Genomic DNA, 20,777 nt, shown 5'->3' on the forward strand with positions numbered 1-20,777 from the left:
CATAAAGTGCTCTTTGATAACATATCAACAAAATGTTGAGGTTCTGTGCACTGCTTCCTGTAGGCACTGCTGCGGTCGGCCTGGTATTGTGGATAATGCAGTCAGCTAAGATGCAGAAGACCAAGCATCTAGTTCTGACTTGGCAGACAAGATATTTAACCTCTCTGGACCTACTTCCTCATCTTTGTAAAATGAGAGGACTAGACTTTCAAAGTCTGAATGACTTCAAAAGTAATAGTAGGCAGGTGTACCCATAGCTTTGAGAAAATAAGAGAAAGAAGAAAAGATGAGGTCACACTTTTTAAAAATGAAATTCATAATGATCAGCAAGCCAACATTTCTTGATTCTATTTGAACTTAGTTTTAAGGTTGCTGGAATTGTTTACTGTTTCTTGGTGTAGAGGAAATTTTAAGAAAAGACATAGACATTCTGCCCCCAGAGCTAGGGTTAGTGGTTGTCTGATCTAGGTTCTATTGTTTAAAATTGTATTCATTAAAATATCCCAGTGGATTTCTGCCTCCCTCAGGTCACTTTGTCAGATATTGATACTTTTCAGATAGGCTTGTTTAAATGTTTGTTGATTATGTATTTTGAGATCTTGTTGGGATCTTGCCAGTATTGTTAAAGATGAGGGATTATGCACAGATGATCATAGTATATAGCCCTTTATTTTTAGAAGACAAGTGTGATTACTCATTGTTCAGAGAAATTTTAGATATTTAGATAAAATTTTATTTATCTGCAGGATTTCAGATAGAATCACTATATAGTTAATTGTCATACAAGTCATATTTTTAAAGTATTTCTAGAATGGGTGAATCTGCATCTGGTACCCATCTTCTGTGGCTAATAGATCGTAATTAAAATCTGAGAAAATCCCTTATGAGGATTCTAATAGAATTATTGCCATCCCTTGACAAAGAAGCTGAAATTGAAAAATACTTTCACTAGCATCTCACTCTGTCTGCTCATATCTACGTAAATAAAATCAATATCTAATGTCGGGGACTTAATAACTTCAGATGAGAAATCAGGACAACTTTGGGGAGAGCAGTGAACTTAGAATTGTTTTTAGCACAATTTTAAGAAGATAAAGTAGAAATACATAACTTGGGGATGAGAAGGCTAATAAATAAAAGTGTATACAGGCTAGTTCTTCTTAGGATTTTATTTTTGGATTATTTTGAAAATTGTATGAATCACTAACAACAGTGTGTAGAAGATGATGCAATAAATGTTAATTATTACCAAAAGTAGTTAATTCTTTCTATAACAGAAAGAAGCAGCTACAAATGTAATATTAACTCAGCTCTTAGAATACATCTGAGATTCCTGATTTAAAATTCCACTGAGCAATTAAAACAGATGTGATAAAATTATGCATTTTTCTCGAAGGACCTTCACGCCTTCACTGCAGGTCTCTACCCTTGCTCTACAAACAGGTCCAATGTACTTGCTTATCTAGTTTCTAGTCATGTAACAGGTTAGAAAAGGAGAAAAGGGGTGGTTGCATCAGGCATATCAACAGCATCAGTAAACAGCTGACAGAATTATGAAGAAAAGCAAATATGTATTACCCCAAAATATAGCAGTCTAAGCCTTCATAGCGTGTAATGCAAATATGAGAATAGTGTAGCAATTTATGTTCATAAAAGTATGACCAAAATTATCAGCCTAAATTCTGGTTGTAAATATCCAAATCTGGCTAATTTAAGCAGAAAAACAAAAAAAAAGGCTATCTGGTAGCTCACAAAATGGACATGAAAGCTGAAATAAACCAGGCTCAGAAAAAGGTTAGGAACTAGGATTGGTTTACATAAGATGTTGTGATTCCTCTGGGTGTTAGACTGATTGAATTGCTTCTGTGTCTTTGAGTCCCCACAGGGTCCTGGTTGGCACTGTGTGTGTTGCCAGAAGACAGGACTATCTGGCCCTTTCAGCTTCTGTAGTGGGAGGGCACTGCCCCTGCTCAGATTCTCACAGTGGTGGATTATCCCAAATAGAAAGGATGCTTGGATGCTGGCTCTCAAAAATTTACAGCTGTCTACTGCAACCTGAAACCTTAAAAAACAAACAAACAGAAACAACAACAACAAAAACTATAAATTGGGGTTGTATATAATTAAAGTTAAGAAAGGTTTTTATAGAAACTGAGGAACATACTATTGATATTTGTCAAAGCTTAAAATGCACATGAGAGACCCAGAGACTTCACTTAAAGGAATTTATCGAAAAGATAAATTTGCACATTAGGAAAGTCATAAGCACAAGGATAGTAATTGCAACTTTATTTGTAAAAGACTGAAAACAACCTCAATGTCTATAGTTAAGCCTGGGTCAGTTATTTACAGTACCTCTGTACAATGGAAAACTATCCCTTAAGAAGAATTGGTTAGATACTATGTACCAATAATGAATAGGCTCCAAGATACATTAGATTGAAAAACAAGACACAGAGATATTTTGTATCGAAGAAAAGGGGCTGGAGGTTACAATGGGGATTTTACGTATCATGTGCATATACATGATGCATAAGAAAGTTGTTTTTGGGAGAAGTAGGGGACTGGGGTAGGAGGGAGACGAGTTTTTTTTTTCCCTGTTCGTGGGTTGAATTGTGTCCCCTCAGAGCGATATGTTGAAATCGTGACCTCCAGCATCTCAGAATGTGACTTTATTTGGAAATAGGATCTTTACAGAGGTGATCAAGTTAAAATGAAGTCACTAGGATGGGCCCTAATGTAATATTTACTGGTGTCCTTATCAGAAGGGAGAATTTGGACACAGAGACAGACATGGCAGAGGGAAAGCCACGTGAAGGTGGGGGATTGTAGTGATGCATGTACAAGCAGAGGAATGCCTGAGGCTACCAGAAGCTAGGAGAGAGGTCTGGAACAGATGCTTCCCTAGTGCCTTTAAGAGGGATCATGGCTCTGCTGACACCTTGCTTGGACTTCTGACCTCCAGAACTGTGAGAGAATAAATTTCTGTTATTCTAAACCACCTGGTTTATGGTACTTTGTTACGGTGGTACTAGAAAACTAACACATCTCCTGCATGGTCATAATTTTTATCTGAGGAATAGGGATCTGGGCTATATATCGTAGTTTAGAGTTTCAAAGAATTAAAAAATTTACAATTATCATTCATTGTTTAAATGCAAAACTCTGCAGGTAAAGGAAAAGTTGGTTATCATTACCTAACTTTATAAATAATTTGTGTTCTGAAATTTTTTTGGCATATTAAAAAGATTAATGTAACCTAGAGAATATTATGCTTAGTGGAATAAGTCAGAAAAAGACAAATACGATATGATATCGCTTATATGTGGAATCTAAAAATAATACAAATGAATGTATATGCCAAACAGAAACAGACTCACAGATATAGAAAACAAACTTGTGGTTACCAAAGGGGAGAGAGAAGTAAGGGAGGGACAAATTAGGGGTATGAGATTAACAGATACAAACTACCATGTGAAAAGTAGACAGGCAACAAGGATATATTTTGTAGCACAGGAAATTATAGTCATTATCTTGTAATAACTTATAATGGAGTAAAATCTGCAAAAATACTGAGTCACTATGCTATACACCTGAAAATAATGTAATATTGTAACTCAACTATACTTCAGTTAAAAAAAAAAAAAGACTAATGTTAACACATACCCATATACTCACATGCAGCTAAGAAATAAAATTGTACAAATACAGTTGAAGCTCCCTTTGTATTCCCCAGATCCCAGTCCCCTTCCTCCTCTTCAGAGGTAACCGCTATCCCAGATTTGGTATTGATCATAACTATGTATATGTTTGTATTTTTGCTAAATGTGTATGTATGCTATAAACACTATATAGTATTGGGTTGCATGTTTTTTTTTTAACTTTTATTAATTGAATCTTTCTGCTGCTTTTCCTACTTAAGCACTTTATTTTTTTTCAAAGATTTTAAATTTTAATTATTTATTTTGGCCACGTTGGGTACTTTGTTGCTGCGTGCGGGCTTTCTCTAGTTGTAGCAAGCAGAGGCTATTCTTTGTTGCGGTGCACAGACTTCTCCTTGTGGTGGCTTCTCTTTTTGCAGAGCACAGGCTCTAGGCGCACGGGCTTCAGTAGTTGTGGCACGTGGGCTCAGTAGTTGTGGCTCGCAGGCTCTAGAGCACAGGCTCAGTAGTTGTGGCACACGGGCTTAGTTGCTCCGCGGCATGTGGGATCCTCCCGGACCAGGGCTCTAACCCATGTACCCTGCATTGGCAGGCGGATTCTTAACCACTGTGCCACCAGGGAAGCCCCACTTATGTAAACCTTAAAGTTCGCTAGATTTTGCTAAACTGTTCTCCAAAACGATTGTAGCTATTTACAGTTCCACCATTAGGGAATAATGCTTCTCTATACCCTTATCAATTTTTGATATTTCCAGCCTCCTGAATTTCTGCCAACCTGATGAATATGAAAGTAGAATTTCATCAAGATTGTAATTTCCATGTTCCTGATTATTAGTGAAATTGAACACCTTCCTGCTTTGTACATTTGACTTATACATATTTTTTGCCCAGTTTTATTTTTTTCTTACTGATCTGTCCTTTATATATTCTAGATTCCAGTCTCCTAGTCTGTGTCTTGTCTTTTCATTTTGTTTCCAGTGTCTTTTAAAAGCAAGAAGTTGTGGAATCCTGTGTGCTTTTAGAAGCTAGGAATTATTCCTTATGTAGGATGCTTTCAAATGTGGTTATTCTAGCCCTAGCATTCTAATACAGTTTTGCTACAGTGTGTTTTTAAATAATGTGAACTAGCTCACAAATGATTGCTAAGTAGGGCAGTGATGTCCGTATAACCCAGAAATCACATTGGTTCATGTGCAGTTTTTCCCAGCACATTAATATTTTGCACCAACAGTTGCGTACAGTTTTGTAATAGTTAAATCGAAGAATATATGCCTTTAAGTCTGAAATAGAGAGCTGTTGCATGATTTGATTGTTTTAATAGGATCACTCTGGTAATAGAAACAGGAAGTTATTGCAATAATCTGGACAGGAGTAAGTAAATGGAGGCTTGACCAAACTATGCTAGTAGGCCATAATGAAAAGTATGAAAGCCTACTACCCTAGAAAAACACATGTACACAAGAAGACCTGCACAAGAATGTTTATCACATGCATTGATTTAATAGTGAGTAAGTACAAATACCATCAATAGAATGGATAAACTATGCAGTTTGAATTAACTAGAGCTGCATGTATTAACTTGAGTTATATGTTAGACAACCAAGTATAGAGTTACATTTACAGATGGATATGAGTCTGGAGTTCAGGACAGTTGTACAAGCTGGAGATAGAAATTTGGCAGTTATTAGGATATAGTTGCCATAAAGCCACAAGACTGGATAAAATTACCAAGGGAGTAAGTATAAACAGAAAAGAGCTCAGAGGACTGAGCCCTGGGAAACTATCATTTAGTTTGGGGAAAGGAGGAAGAATAAACTGAGAAAGCAATAATTTTCTGGAAGTGAAGTGAATCAGGAGGAGAAAGCAATAAATTGTATCAAATGCTGCTGATAGGTAAGGAGTATGAGAACTTGATTTAACAGCATGGAAGTCATTGATGGCCTTGGCAGGAATTTCAGTGGAATGGTAGAGTTGAAGGGCTGACTAGAATGCTTCAAGAAAAAATGGGAAGAGGAAAACTGAAGAACTTCTTCAGACTCCCACCATCACATCTGTTCAACCAACTCTTCTTGTGCCCATATATTCTTAACCTTTTCTCCTGTTACTATGAATGATTTGTTTGTGATTCTAGCCAAGGCCAGCCCCTTCAGTTGTGCACTTGCTTCTATCTTTGCTAGCCAATTAAAAACTATGGATCTGGGAAATCTCCCCTCCCTTTCCTACATCATTATTTTCTCTACTGCATCATTCCCCTCAGCATGTAAACATGCTGATGTCTTTCCCACCTTAAAAAAGGAAATTCTTTCTTGACCCAATTTCCCCCACATTTTCTTTGCTTACAGCAAAAGTCTTTGAAAGAACTGTCCTACTGCTATCTCCAATTTTTCTTCTATTTCATGTTTGGGTGCAGGCATGGAATAAGCAGACAGTTGGATTTAATCAAATTGTGGTTAAGCCATGTGAGTATGATGAGATAAAGGAACAAGGGAGTTAAGATTCTATGCAAGAGTGTAATTTAAGCTGCTGAAGGAGACGAGAGTAATTGAGAGGGGAGAAAGATGTGAAAACATGGTGGTATCAGTGGACAGAAGTTCCCCATGGGGGTTCAAAGGATCATTGGAGATGAGATAGTAGGGCGAGTGAGCTGGAGAGAGGGGTTAGTGGTTGGGGAATGAGGTATTTGAGATCAGAGAAGAGTTTGAGTTATTGGTAATGACAGGCTCAAGGTTATGACCAAAGTTGTAGTTGAGGCAGAAGAGAAGGGAAAAATTATTGAAGAGTCTTTCAAGTTCAGCCAATGAACTGGGAGGCCAAGATATTGAAGGATCATCTTTGTAAGTATTGAAATCACCAACAAATATAACTGGAGTAGTGTTGTGGAGAGAGAGTGAGACAGGAACTAAATTCCTAAAGGATCAAGAGGGAATTGAGGGGACTGTACGGTAGATAACTGCAATAAGAAGTACCCAGGTAGAAGGTGGCATGGTCTGATGACATGTTTTTAAAGGGAGGAGCAGAGAATAGATGAGGAGAAAGGGACCTGTTCCATCTCCAGGCCCAGTGGTATCAAGAGGTGTGATAGAGAAAACAGCTAAGCTACCATTTGAGAGGGCTGCAGGGGAAGCCGTGTCATCAGAAGTCGCAACCTCTAATTCTGACAAGTGAAGTTTAGAGGGCTGGGTACTTTCACAAATTAATGCTCAATTTTCTTAAACCACAGTCTCATGATAAAGAGACATGAATAAAAAAAATTCCTATAAGAAAAACAGCCATGAAATAATAAGTGAAATTCAGCTTCATGTTTGGAAGACATAGGGAGTGGCAAAGGGACTATTTTGAAGGGACCAGTCATTTTGTGTGCTTGTAATAGCAGAAGTCAGGCCTAATATTGACTGCTCTTTTTTTTTTTTTTTTTTTTTTTTTGGCTGTGTTGGGTCTTCGTTTCTGCGCGAGGGCTTTCTCCAGTTGCGGAGAGCGGGCCCACTCTTCATCACGGTGCGCGGGCCTCTCACTATCGCAGCCTCTCTCGTTGCGGAGCACAGGCTCCAGACACGCAGGCTCAGTAGCTGTGGCTCACGGGCCCAGTTGCTCCGCGGCATGTGGGATCTTCCCAGACCAGGGCTCGAACCCGTGTCCCCTGCATCGGCAGGCAGACTCTCAACCACTGCGCCAGCAGGGAAGCCCTTGACTGATCTTTTGATTTTTTTCAAGAGAAGCTAGAACTATGGATTTTTGTGTGGTTTAAAAACTTACAATAACTAGCTTGTTATTTTGTTTTAAATACTGTGCAGGCCAAATAAAACAAGTCAGAGACTGCATTTAGCCATTGTTGCAATTTTATGAACTCTGCTTTTTAAAATAGAAAATACTACGGTATGTATTCATAAGTTCAAGAGTCAAAGTCCATGACCGTCAAACTGGCTGCCTTGTTGGGTAGCCTGCAGCAGTCTGGTTCAGTCTGCAGGTGTAAAGAGAGTGACTATAACAGGCTGATCACCAAGCAGCACTTAGATCACCTGGCAGTTTATCAGTTGCTTAATTGATTATTACTCAAACAGATCTTATTTCGCCCCTCCCCCCTTTTTTTTTGCTTTCAGTTTTAACTCTGATAATGGAATTCCTTTGAAGAGAAACATACTTAACCTTTTATCATCTGAACTTTTAATAAAAAGTAGACATACAGGGGGGGAATAAAAAAAAAAAAAGGTAGACATACAATAAAAGAAAGCTTCTAATAGAGGAAAACTTGAAGGTTCTTTAAGCCTAAAAAAAAAAGCTGTTAATTCCTAAACAGATTGTAACATTATAAAGTATTTAATGTTTCTTTATAATCTTCAATTTTCCTTTAGTCTTGATGATGGAGAATATTTTTTTGTATTGAAGTAGAAGTTTAAAGATGGTATTTGGCTGTATTTGACCTTGGGCAAAGCAGTAAACCCCCTTCTAGACTTCATTTCCTTATCTGTTAAATGGAGATTAAAAATACATGCCCTACCTACTTCATAAGGTAGCTGTTCAGTCAGATGAGAATGTGAAAAGCTTATACTTTGTATGAGTGCTTTATTCTATTAAAGAATGACAGTTTGCCTAAAGCTAGTGAGATTGTCTATTTAGAGAAAATATTTTAGATTAGAATATATTTAAAATTCAGGAACCCCCTTGAGTATGAGTAGGTATATAATCTACTTCCAAAAGCAACTTTCCTATTGAAAGATGACACTGCTGATGGTATCACTGTGTGAGGTAGTGGCTGAAAAGTATCCTCTCTCCAGTTTTGTAAGCATGACTGTTTGTACTTTGGTTAAAAATCTTGTTCATTCAAGTGACACATGATACACATACTCTTTCTTGGTCCTGTCATCACCTTCCCTTCCCTTCTCACCCTGTACTCAATTTCTTTTTCATCAAAATTAACAATTATCACTTGAGATTTATATTTAAAGAGTCTTTTCTAGCAGCATTTAATACACGCTTAAAAGAACAAGTCTTAACTGAAAAACACAGGATACCTTATTTTCACAGTAATTTTTTTTAAGTCCCAGTGATGAAAACTCTAAGGCAGTTTCTTCAAAGGAAGATAACATTGACGAATCCAGTGCAGCCAGTGTGTGAGTATTAGGTGATAAAATCTTTATCACATCCATCTTGACTGTCCTGAAACTTAGTCTTTTAGAATAGTTACTCCTTTTTATTAATTGTATGGTTGTTATACAGCCATGGAAGGAAAAAACTGAACATCAAAATCATCAGCAATATACCTGAAAGAAAAATACAGTAAAAACAAAACAATCCCTAAGGAAGTTCATAATCATTCAGTGGTTATAATTTAAGATTATATACAATTACATACCTAGAGATTTGTAGAGCTACGTTTAAAAGAATTAGCTACATCAATTCTACATGAAACATGTAGGTATTTTAAAATATAATATTCTCGTATTATTTTTCTTCAACCATGAATCCTTAAAAACAGTATGTACTTGGAAAAACCAGTAGGATCTAAACAATGAATTCAAAGGATAAATAAAATAGATCTGGAGTTCTAGTTCTGGCTCCATTACTGACTTGCTGAGTAAGAAACTCTGGACTTGGGTCTCCATTTTAGTCTCAACCATTAATAGCTTTTAGAGCTGTATTAATAAGCAAAGTATCTGAAAGAAAACTTCAGTTGACATTTTAAATCTTAAATATAAATGTTTTTTAAAAAATCACATATTAGCAAATCTTCATTTTTGAGGTCATGCCAGATAAATCTAAACTAGCATATATATATATATGTAAAAAATGTGATTTTTTTTAAAAACATTTTTTAAGATTTAAAATTTTTCAGTGGGAAATAGGGACAGAGGAGATTTAGGCACAGGACTCAAATCACTGTTTAACAGAGAAGTCTGCAATGGTTAATGTTTTTATCTGAAGGTATGTAGGCTTAAAGCTCTAAATCAGTTTAAACTTAGATTAAGAATGTGTTTTTGTCACATGCAGATTTGATAGTTTACTCCTGTTTGCTAACAAGAGGAAACCTTAAGGTTTGACTAGCATTTGGATAGCTTAACATATTTCTGAAAGATTAATCTGATTTGCAACCAAAGGCTTTAGATTTTTTTAAAAGTCAGAAACAATCTGTTAATAAATCCACAAAATTTGACATTTTCTTTATAAAGTCAGAGCTAGAAAATAAGACATTACATTTAAAACTTTCTAAAAATGGAGTTGCAGTTTCATAGAAGCAAATAGAATTTGCTAATTTTTATTATATGAAATGTGTAAGCTAGAGAATTTATATACATTCTTATAGTCACATTTCTAACATTTTATTAATTGGGGAAGATGGCAGGGCCCATTAAAGGAATTATAATTATCTCCGCTATGAAGAGAAACAAGAAAGAACAAGGACCGTGTCTTCCAAGAATAGTTGGCTCCCTGCTTGGTCAAGAAGGGAAAGAAGATAGGTATCTTGCGATTACTCTCCTCTGTCGCACTCTGTGGCACTGCCTAGTGTTTGTTTGCTTCGACTCCTCATCTCTTAGCTCTTTGAATGACTCTTGTAAAAATAAAATTTATTTTTCTTATCCTTCTTAGAGTTAAATAGTGACCTTAGTTCATTTGAGGCCATTTTTTTCCCCAGTGGGAATGTAATTTCAGTGTATGACAAAAGTCAGTGGCAAGCCAGAATTTAGTATTCTAAAAACTGCCATTTAGTCACATGTCTTTTATCCACATCTATCGAATTATTTCTATATTGTTTCTCATTCACAAACCTCTTAAAGCAGTATAGGAATGTGGCTCTTTAAATGAAGAACTAGAACAGAAATTTTGTTTGGGTCTGTTTAGAAAAAGCTAGGAGATCCTTAGGTCAACAAAGGAAGAATCTTTGAATGTATATTTTCAACAAGCTAATTAGGGCCATACATAATTGCAAAAAAGTTTGATCCCAATTCCATTTTTAAAAGATCCCTTGAATAGGATGCAAAGAAATAAAAGTATATTTGTTTTTCGTTTGCGTATTTGGATTGTTTTTTGGATAAGGGGTTCTTTAAAATGTTTTGGTAACAGCAACAAGTAATGTTATCTTCCTGTTTGCACCACACTATCATGAAGAGAATATAGTCTGTTTTCCTACCCTACTACTCTCTGGTCTGTATATTTGCCAAAGGGGTAGAAGTGATTGCTCCTTTTTTTTTAATCTGTCATGAGACTTTTTTCCAGTATGTTCTTCCAGGAAGAAGTTATCAAGTGATTTAGGCTAGAAAATGTGTTTAATGAAAAAAAAGTCATGGTCTTTTTACAGAGAATGGCAATGACTTCTGTTTCTTTTTTCTTTTAAAATTATTTTGGAAAGGCCTACTTTTTAGGTTTTTTTCAAGTAGTGAATGACATAATTCCTTAGTATCATGGGCCTACTGTTAAAATTGTAGTTGGAGCACATTAACAAATATATAATGTTAATAATATATGTTCATTTCAAATAAGACATATTAAGAGAATTTTTCCACATAAAAACTTAAGTAGACCGGTCCAATTAGTGACCTTTTTAACTTCTTCATGAACTTCAGTGACCTTTTTTACTTCTTAAAAGTTAAGAGCAGAGAAAATTTAAAGAACTTATTGGAAAATACTAGTAATCAATAGATGAAAAAAAGCTACCATTATTAGCATTTTAAAATACAGGTTTTCTCTGATATTCTTCATGTTTAGGCCTATAGATATTGCTGAGCGTAACAGATACTAAATGTGAGGAAAATTCCTAAATGAAAGGAATGGAAGGTGAATGGAAGGAGTGAAGTATGATGGCTATTCAAACCTGTTATGCCTATGTTCTCTCCTATAAGTACCCTCCTCCCCACCCCCTTTTTTTTTTTAAAGAAATGAGCAACAAGAAACAAAATGCAAACTGGATAAAAAGAAGGATGAACTAACAGAAGGCCAGCTATCCTCATATTCATTTATAGTTATGAATTATAGTCAGGCTTAAAACAGATGACTAAACAAAATCAAGAAATGCTGATAACTTACATAAGGAAATGCATATCATGATTACAGTTATAACTTTTTTATGTTATTTGACCTACCTGAAAAGAGGAATTTTACATATCTGATCCAGATAGAGATAATAGGAATGCAACTTGTGGAAAATTTTAAAACTACATTTATTATAGTTCTGCATTGTTTCATGAGATGCCCTTCTGTAAAATGAGTCAAATGAACTAAATAGTATTTTATTTGGAGCTCACACACTTGAAAAAAACAAATTCCTTTAGCAAAAAAAAAAGATTATTTTTTAATGGAAATAATTACTCCTCACTTTTTTGCCCTCATATCTGAGGGCTTCTTAAAGTGGTATCAGACCTCAAACTGACTATCCTTAACTAGGTAATTTGTTTCTTTGAAGATAAAAGAAGTTTTAAAGGATACTGCACAAAATAAAATGTTATTTCAGGCATAACATTTCCTACCTTTTTTCTTTTCTGTCTGTTCCTACTCTGGCTTTGGAAATTGACATGTTACAGTGACATTCCATATCATATTTAAAAGATTCTAATCTTTTAATCATATTAAATAAAAATATGCTTACCTAAAGAAGGAGCCAGCCAATATACTATAAAAAATTGAAGGAATGCTTCATCAAAACACTTGAAATGTAGTGAAAGTGCCAAAGCTGGATTAAATACAGCTCCTGTTAGACTTCCTCCTGTAATACATTTTAAACAGAATGATACCAAACCATATATCTTACATTTTCTTGCAACTAGAAATACAGGGATTACTAAATGTAACTATTTCATTTTAGGTATTTAAGTATTCTTATTCTGTAATCTTCCTTTGCAGAATCACCTGGCATAGAGAATAAAAATAGATTATAGATTATAATATGCCAGGTGCAAAAAAGCGGGGGTGGGGGGACAAAGGACATTAAGAATTTTAATCCAATGCTTTTCCTATAGTATATTATAAAATGCACATTGAAAGTTAACCTGCTCTGTTATTGTTCCTACAGTTTTATAAAACAGGAGATTTGGCTGCCCTTAACATTCATAAACTTAAATGAATAATAATAAAAATAAAACGAAAGTACATTTAAAATGGGTACAATACCCCAGGATCCTCTTGAGCAGAAGTACCTTTGCTTTGAAAACAAAAAATAAAATGGACCAAAGCATTATCATTGACTCCATTTTTACTTGGCAGCAGAGCCCTGAAGAAGTGACTGAATGGTGTGTGAATTATATCTCAACGTGGTTACAAAATTTTTAAAAATAAAAAAAGAAGTCACTGAGTAGTCGTGAAAGATAAGCACAAATTCTAACTGTTGACTACTTTTCAGGATTCATGATCCAGCTCTGCACACAGGGTCTCTCTCTGAGATGGGGCCCAGGAGTTTATAGTTCTGGCTACACAGCAAGTAAGGAAAGGCAAAAGAGGTTGGACTGCCTGTCCAGTGGTACTCACCAGAACTGTGGCTCCGCTTTTCAAAACATACTCTAATTGTATCCCTGAGATAGAGACATTTCTGGTGGTTGTTCCATGTGGAAGCTTGGGCACACTTGTCTGCCTCTGACTCAGCCACAGCTACAGATCCGGAGATCTTCACAAATTTTACATGGACATATGCCACTATAGCATGTTAATTGTCTTTATAAAATGCAGTGAAGTAAAATTGAAAATTAAGAGACCCTTTCATAAGATTTCACTAATGAGATTTCACTCCTGATAGGCTGAAAACATTGAAGCTGTGTTGAGGTAAAGATGTTGACACTGAACTGAGTTCACTCCATGGCTAAGAGTCCTTTTTAGCATACCGAGCATACCAGCCTCACAGCATGATTCATATTCATGCCTCAGCAATTATAAATGACATCACATCATGGACCACTCTTGAATAGTCAAATCCTGGAATGTTAAACCTGCAACTGCCAAGGGCCAACAGAATTGTTTGGTTGGCATGTGGTCATTTCAGCTTAATTCCACAAAAAATTATTGAGTTCTTATGTTCTAGACACCATGGACAAAAAGATAAGGATTCACACAGATCTTTATAATAAAATATAATGTAATATGTGCTGTGATAATATAAGTGACCTGTGATTTTCTTTTTTGGCATTTATCAATAAAAATAGACTGAATCATTGCCCTCATAATTAGTTTGCTTCAGTTTTCCCGTTAGGTCTTTGGTATTTCCATTAGGTCTAAGAACACTGTCAGTCAGTTTTATACCATTCTAAAACTCCAACTACTTCACACTTATCTTCTAACCCTTACATCACCAATTCTGCTCAGTGTGACTTGGTAGAAGCTGCTCCTCCTACCCAGAGGTACAGTCTATTCCCCTGTCTTGGATATGGATTGGCTTTACAACTTGCACTGACAAATAGAATGCAGCAGAAGTGATGCTATGTGAATTCTGAGTGTGAGAAGCAACACTGAGTGAATTCTAGGTTCAGGTCTCAATAAAGCCATCGTCGGTTTCCACTTTTTACTCTCTTGGAACAATGCCCTGACCATGTAAGTGAGTTGGTCTAGGCTGCTGGAGGATGACAGGCCACAGGGAAGAAAACAGGCATCTTAGATGGCTGTTGGTACCAACTGCTGGACACGAGTGAAGCACCTTGGCTCTTCCAGACATACCAACTGTCCAGCTATATGATCTCAGGAATTTCCTATCTAATCCACAAAGTCATGAAAAATAATAAATTACTGTTATTTTAAGGATAAGTTAACTGATTCAGAAATCCATTGTGTCAGCAAAAGGCCCAAAATGTGGCATTGGCTTTGATGTTTTAGACTGGGTAATTCTTTGTTGGGAGTTGTCCTTTGCATTGTAGGATTTTTAGCAGCATTCCTAGCCTTTACCCACTAGATGCCAGTTGCACATCCATCTCCCACCTTGTAACAACCAAAAATGTCTCCAGACATTGCTAAAAGTCCCCTGGGGGGGCGGGGGGCAAAATTGTCCCATTGAAAACCACTGTCCTAGAGAACTACTGGTACTTGTATACTAGTAGACACACATAAGGTTGTTTATAGTAGCAATGAACTGGGAAAAACCTAAATGTCTATTCAGAAGAAGGTAGCTACATATACAACTTTGTTATTAATTTGGAATACCATTCAGTACTGAAATAACAAGCGAAATCTCTTTACTAATATAGATCTCCAAGATAATATCATTGAACCACACCACTAAAAAAAGCAAATTGCAGAAAGTAAAGTATGATACCTTTCATGTTAACATGAACACATATAATAGTTTCTATAGGGTCCTATCAATATGTATAATAAATGCACATAAGAATTTGGAAGGACACACACATATGCACACACAGGACTACACTGGTGAGAAGAGTAGGCAGGGAAGGAGAGGGGACAGGCATGAAGGCTAGCAATCAAAAGTCTCATTGGTAATATTTCCATTTTTTACAAAAATAACACATTCATGTATTGTGTAATTAAATGTGAATTATTTAAAAAGTAAGAATCATCCATCAGGCACAGAACTTACAGAAAATGGCTTTGAAACATAAGTTACTATATATTGATGTCTGGAGGGGAGAAGCCATAACATATGTTGAAGAAGAGGTATCAACAGGGAGATCCAGCTGGCTGACTGCCAAGAGTCTTAGAAGACAGTATGACCTTGGTGAAATTACCACAAAGACTGAGTCCCAAATCTGGTAATTATAGGCACTAATGTTTCTCAGTACTCCTAAAGGGAATCAAATTCTCTGTGACAGAATGACACTAGTTAAAATCATGTAAGACTCGTGTAAAAGCTAGAATGTCAATTAACTAATTTATAATGGAAGCTAGGCCTTTCCAGTGACCAGAACATTTGTGCCAGTTATTGTGGGAAGAACTTGGAATACATTATTCTTCATCATAGTCTGAAGAGATAGATAGTATTATTCTCCATTTTAAAGATGAGGAAACAGACCTAAATTAAGTTATCTCTCCTACGGACACAGTCCAACTCCAAGGCTGTGTGCTTAACCACTATATTATACTGGCATGATAAAAAAAAAAGTTTTGGACCTTCGTTTGAAGCTGGTTTTCATTTGTAAATTGGCACCTATTTCATATGGTTATTGTATTAAAAATGAACGTATGTAAAGGACTTAGTTCCCTTCTCCTTTGACAAATAATCTTACCCAAATTCTTTGTGACTTAGAAGGATACAAAAACCTCCTGAATGGAGTAATGAAATGAAGTAAAAATACAGTTACTTCAAACAATATATTAGGCTTATTTTGAAAGCTCTTAGACATAAAATATGGAATACCCAGATATGTATTACTTCTTTCTATTTTTAAATGAATAGAGTATTTGCTAATTCATTCATTCACTCATTCTAAAAATAATGAGTATTTATTTGTAACAGGCGACACCATGCTAAGTCCTGATTATAACTTATAATGAATAAAACAATTTTAGTCTCTGTACTCATAAAGCTTACTGTCTGGTGGAGGAAGACAGGCATTACATCAGAAAACAAGTATATAATTTAAAATTCTACAAAGGAAATGAACAGGGTACAGTAATAAAGACAACCTATCTGGATATGTAAAATAACAGATTTTTTTCCCAATATGTAATTAATTTAAAAATGAATGCAGTTCTCTCTTACCCTGGTCATTGAACCAAATTCTCCCAAAACCTAAATTAAGGAAGATTTGCTTGAAATTTGCATTAATAGTTTTAACAGCTTTAATATGTTAATAAATCACACAGTTTTTTTCAGTTTATTTGGGAAGTCAATAAATACATGATAAGTGGTAATGACATCAGTGGCCTCCATCTGCACATCAAAGTGCAGGATGCTAAATCAATAAATACACAATCAGACGCTTGATCATTGGCTATCCAAGGGGCCTGTGGCTACGCTGCTGGACAGTTATGTTCTGTAATCTTAAATTATCAGTTCTTTTGATGTGACCTGTATTAGTGACTTCTGGGTGTCCTCAAAATGCAAGTGATTAAAGAAATATCCCAGCATGCAACTTAGCCAAACCAGTACTAATAGTATCTTAGAAATTTAAAGAAAAAAAAGAGAGAGAAAGACATATCAAAGTAACTTGTAACGATGCCTGATTTAGCAGATGCTTCCCCTGACTTTCCTTCCCTATCCATTCTTAACTCCTTCCTACAAAAGCCTCACCTCTGCCGGGTAAGACACACACTCAGCTAGTCCCCAAACAGTTCACTCTATTTAGAATAACTGATCTAAAGTTATGACTTATATCCATAGAAAAAATGGGGAGTGACATGGCTTAGTGCAGCACTTCCCAAAGTATGTTCTCTTCTGCTACACACTCCTAGACAAATGGATTCCGTAAGTTTGAAAAACTGTGTTCCACATGCTCCTCTTGTTGGAGTTTCACAATAAACAGTAGCATAGTAAAGGCTCTGTGAAGTCTTAAATTAGAAAATCTGTTTAATCCAGTGTTTGCCAAATTTATTTGGCAACAGAATCCTTTTGTAACAAATTTTTTTAAGTTATGCTAAAATATACATAACATAAAATATGCCATTTTAACCATTTAAAAGTGTATATTCATGGCATTAGTTACAGTCACAATGTTCAATCATCACCACTATTTCCAAAACTTTTCCATCACCCCAAACAGAAACTCTGTACCCATTAAACAAAAAGTCCCTATTCCTCCCTGCTACCCAGCCCATGGTAACCTCTATTCTACTTTCTGACTCTATGAATTTGCCTATTCTGAATATTTCATGTAAGTGGAGTCATATAACATTTGTCCCTTTGTGTCTGGCTTATTTTGCTTAGCATAATGTTTTCAAGGTTCATTCCTATTGTATGTATCAGAACTTCATTCCTTTTCATGGCTGAACAACATTCAATTGTATGTATATATTTTTGTTACTTTTGAGGAATATGCTGTAGAAATGCTGATAATGAGTATAAGCTTTAGTGTCAGTTTAAATCATGGTTCCAGAACATTCTAGCTGTGTGACCTTGGACAGGTCATTTCACTTTTCTGAGCCTCACTTACATAAAAATGGGAATAATGTATTCATCAGTGGGTTGCTGTAAGGATTAACTAGGATAACTCATATAAATTTCCTACATGCTTGGCATGTTGCCCAATGAATATTCTTATCTCCCTTATATTGGCAGAAAAGGAAGATCATAATAGGGTATCAATTTCTGTAACAGTAGTAAATAATTGTTAGGTTCTGTCCCTGCAAACAGTCTCCAGCACTGTCCAATATTGTACCCACTAGCCACATATGGCTATTGAGTACTTGAAATGTGGCTATAGCAACTGAAGTAGTAAATATTTAATTTTAGTTGATTTATACCTAAATAACCATATGTGACTAGTGGCTACTGAAATGGCCAGCAAAGTCTAGACTGGAGCAGTGGTTCTCAGCCCTGGTTTCATATTGGGATCACCTGGGAAAATTTAAAATCTACTATTGCCTAGGCCCCTTCCCACAGCAATTAAATCTTAATCTTGGCACCCAGATATGGGTATGTTTAAAACACTCCCTAGGTGATTGTAACGCAGAGAGAATGTTGAGAACCACTGCTGTAGTGATCCCTTCACTCTCTCCTCCTCCCCTACCAATTAGTATCCTCATTTCAGCAATGTCTATGTCAATAATGTGAGGGGAAGAAAGAGAGCAGTGTTTTTTGACACCTTAAATTGTTATTTTATGGGTTCTTTCTAATAACTCTCCTTATATTTATGTATAACTTCAATTATTATCTTGTTTCTCTTCTCTCAAAATCTTTGTCACTTATAAAATAGGTATTGGCTAATATTATATACAGTATTATTATGAAATCATAAATATGTATTAAAAGTACAAAAGGAAGAATACTAATTTAAGGATAATCAAGAGAGGGAGGAGGAACTGTGTATAACATTTTATTAACTTAAAACATCTTTTAAATGTTTACCACTTCTAATTATATAAGTACAGAGCTAAATTGTGGCATAACTTTTTTCAAGGGATGTTTTTGCTTTGGCCCAAACCTAAAACTTTAATAAGAAACTACTCACCAACCCCTCAAATACGCATAAATCCTTCCTTCTCTCCTATACCATTTATTTCCATCTGTCTCTCCAAAAAAAATGGTACTAGATCTAAAGAAGTTGAAGTGGATTGCAGATTCTTTCATTTCTACCTAGGAAGTCGAGCGTATGTTTCAAAGTCCTTATCTTGAGGTTTGCGTCTACTCATAGTTTCCCTTTCAATGGGCAGAAGACTGACTCTTACTACTAATTCCTTTTATTAGATTCCTGCCTCCAAAACATTTTAGAATTCAGATATAGTCCTAATGAAATATTTTGTTGTGATCATTTAAAATAACACACTTCATCATCAAACTTTTGTTTTTTGGATTTTCTTGTCCCATTTAGAATATTCAGATTATCCACTAAATCTGAGATCTGTCAAGGTAAACAAATGGTTTACAAGAAATCAACAGATTCTCAAGAATTATTAGTTTTTAAAAAGCATCTTTGATTTCAAGCACGTTTTGATTTTAAAACACATCTTTCTTGATAGGCCATTAAAAATTCACTTATAACTCAAGATGAATTATTAAGGAGATAAGAAATGATTTTAAGTAATTTTGTAGAAAAAGAACTAAGAAATAGAACTACAGAATTTCTACTTCCCACTCTTATTACTAACCAATCAGGTAGCTTGTGCTTTAAATTGGAAGGAACTTTTGACACCCAGGATCATGTTTCAGTGAGAGTCTCAGAAAGGATCTATACCAAGTTGGCAAGAGGTAGCTGACGTTATCTTTCCTTTCTACCATTACAACAATCCCTTTGTAGGATATTTGAACCCTTGGCAATATCTCACATGATCTCACTTTCAGCACATAAGTGGCTTTCTCTGGGTGTTAAAAAAAAAAAAAGCACTGAATGGAGGATCAATATTTCGACCCTATCGGTAAAGAATGAGCTGCAAAATGATTAGAATTACGGAGATACCAATTTTGACATCACAGAGGCATAATGGTTTAAAATGTATCTTGGCAAAGAACTTAGAGCCTCAAGTCATAGAAGCTCCGGACATGCCAGGTGTTTTGTGGGAATAACAAACCTGCATAGACCAAAAAGGTGATGAGTGCTGACAGCAGGTGGATACGAAGCTTGGTTCGGACCTCCTGGAAGTGCAGCAAAGCGCTGTGGAAGATAAAGGAGGAGACGGCCTCTATGATGACCGCTTTGGGCAAGTCCACTTGGATGGGATTCCTGCAAGCGAAGCTCCTCTCGCTGACGTGATACTTGGTCAGTCCCAGGCTCCACAGGGCGCCCATGCAGTACCTGCTGCACAGGGCACCAATCAGCTGAGCTAACAGCCTCATCGCACCCGTCTCAGCGGACATTCCCCCCAGCATCATCTGCATCATCACGCCGCACGGGTTGCTGGAGGTGCCCACCAGAGTCAGGCCATGCACCAACGAGAAGAAGTAGGTTAGCGTCAGCGGCCAGGTGGGGTGCAGGGGTTCCTGCTCGCTCAGCACTTGCAGCTCATGGGTGCAGAAGCAGAGCTGGAACGTGGCCAGAAACTCCAAGACGAAGGCGTGGGCAGTGGGCCTGTTCAGCTGCTGCCGGGTGACCACGCGGGCCAGCCCCATGAACAGCACGATCGACAGCATCAGCCCCAGCGAGGTACAGGTGTCCTGCATCTCGGGCCAGAGCCCCCGCAGCGCCGTCATGGCTCTCTCAACACCAGGCTGGGATCCCTGCTCTGGCTCGGCAGGAGGCGGTGTATGGGCCGGAGTCCTAAATCCTCAGCCCCGCCCCCTCACGCCCCTCGGGGCGGGCCGACTCTAGGCTTGCTGGAGGCACCGGGGGCGCTATGCGGAAGGACTCCCCCCCTCCCCGGCTCTGAGCTAGGGTGTTGTTACCAGAGCCGGGGAGGAGGGGCGACGAGGACACCTCTGCGAGAGCACCGGCTGAGGGGCCAACGGTCAGCAGGAGCCGGACACGGACACGCCCTCGCCGCTTCCCTCAGGGACTGGAAGCAGGCGCGGGTGGGGCGGGGAGTGGAGGGACGGTGCGCGTCCGGAGGCCATTGCGCATGCGCGCGGCGGCCCGTGCGCCTTTGCGAGGGGCTAGGCTTGGG

At 37.1% G+C, this 20,777-nt stretch overlaps 1 protein-coding gene across 2 annotated transcripts; it reads right to left on the minus strand.

Moving 5' to 3' along the window:
* Positions 1–8,579: 8,579 nt before the first annotated feature.
* Positions 8,580–20,681, minus strand: AQP11 (aquaporin 11). 2 transcript variants are annotated; one of them, XM_036859578.1, is made up of 4 exons: positions 19,973–20,394; positions 19,749–19,831; positions 12,238–12,354; positions 8,688–8,920 (listed from the first exon to the last, which is right to left on the minus strand). In XM_036859578.1, exons 1-4 carry the CDS (start codon positions 20,365–20,367, stop codon positions 8,841–8,843), a joined length of 675 nt encoding a protein of 224 aa, XP_036715473.1. In that variant the 5' UTR covers positions 20,368–20,394; the 3' UTR covers positions 8,688–8,840. The 2 variants fall into 2 exon arrangements, with proteins under 2 accessions (XP_036715472.1, XP_036715473.1); XM_036859577.1 differs by having other exon boundaries at positions 8,580–8,920; positions 19,749–20,681.
* Between the last annotated feature and the right edge of the window lie 96 nt (positions 20,682–20,777).

The sequence above is a fragment of the Balaenoptera musculus genome, chromosome 8, assembly GCF_009873245.2.
Source record: "Balaenoptera musculus isolate JJ_BM4_2016_0621 chromosome 8, mBalMus1.pri.v3, whole genome shotgun sequence".
Lineage (NCBI taxonomy): Eukaryota > Metazoa > Chordata > Mammalia > Artiodactyla > Balaenopteridae > Balaenoptera > Balaenoptera musculus.

Bases quoted from the DNA above. Each gene is read 5' to 3' on its own strand.
- AQP11 (XM_036859577.1), bottom strand. From the start codon at position 20,367: ATGACGGCGCTGCGGGGGCTCTGGCCCGAGATGCAGGACACCTGTACC. The intron at 12,355-19,748 runs GTTTGTTATTCC...AATGTATTACAG, and splicing joins CACCTTTTTGGTCTATGCAG to GAGGAAGTCTAACAGGAGCT. The intron at 8,921-12,237 runs GTAAGCATATTT...TTTTTCTTTCAG, and splicing joins TTGGCTGGCTCCTTCTTTAG to GTATATTGCTGATGATTTTG.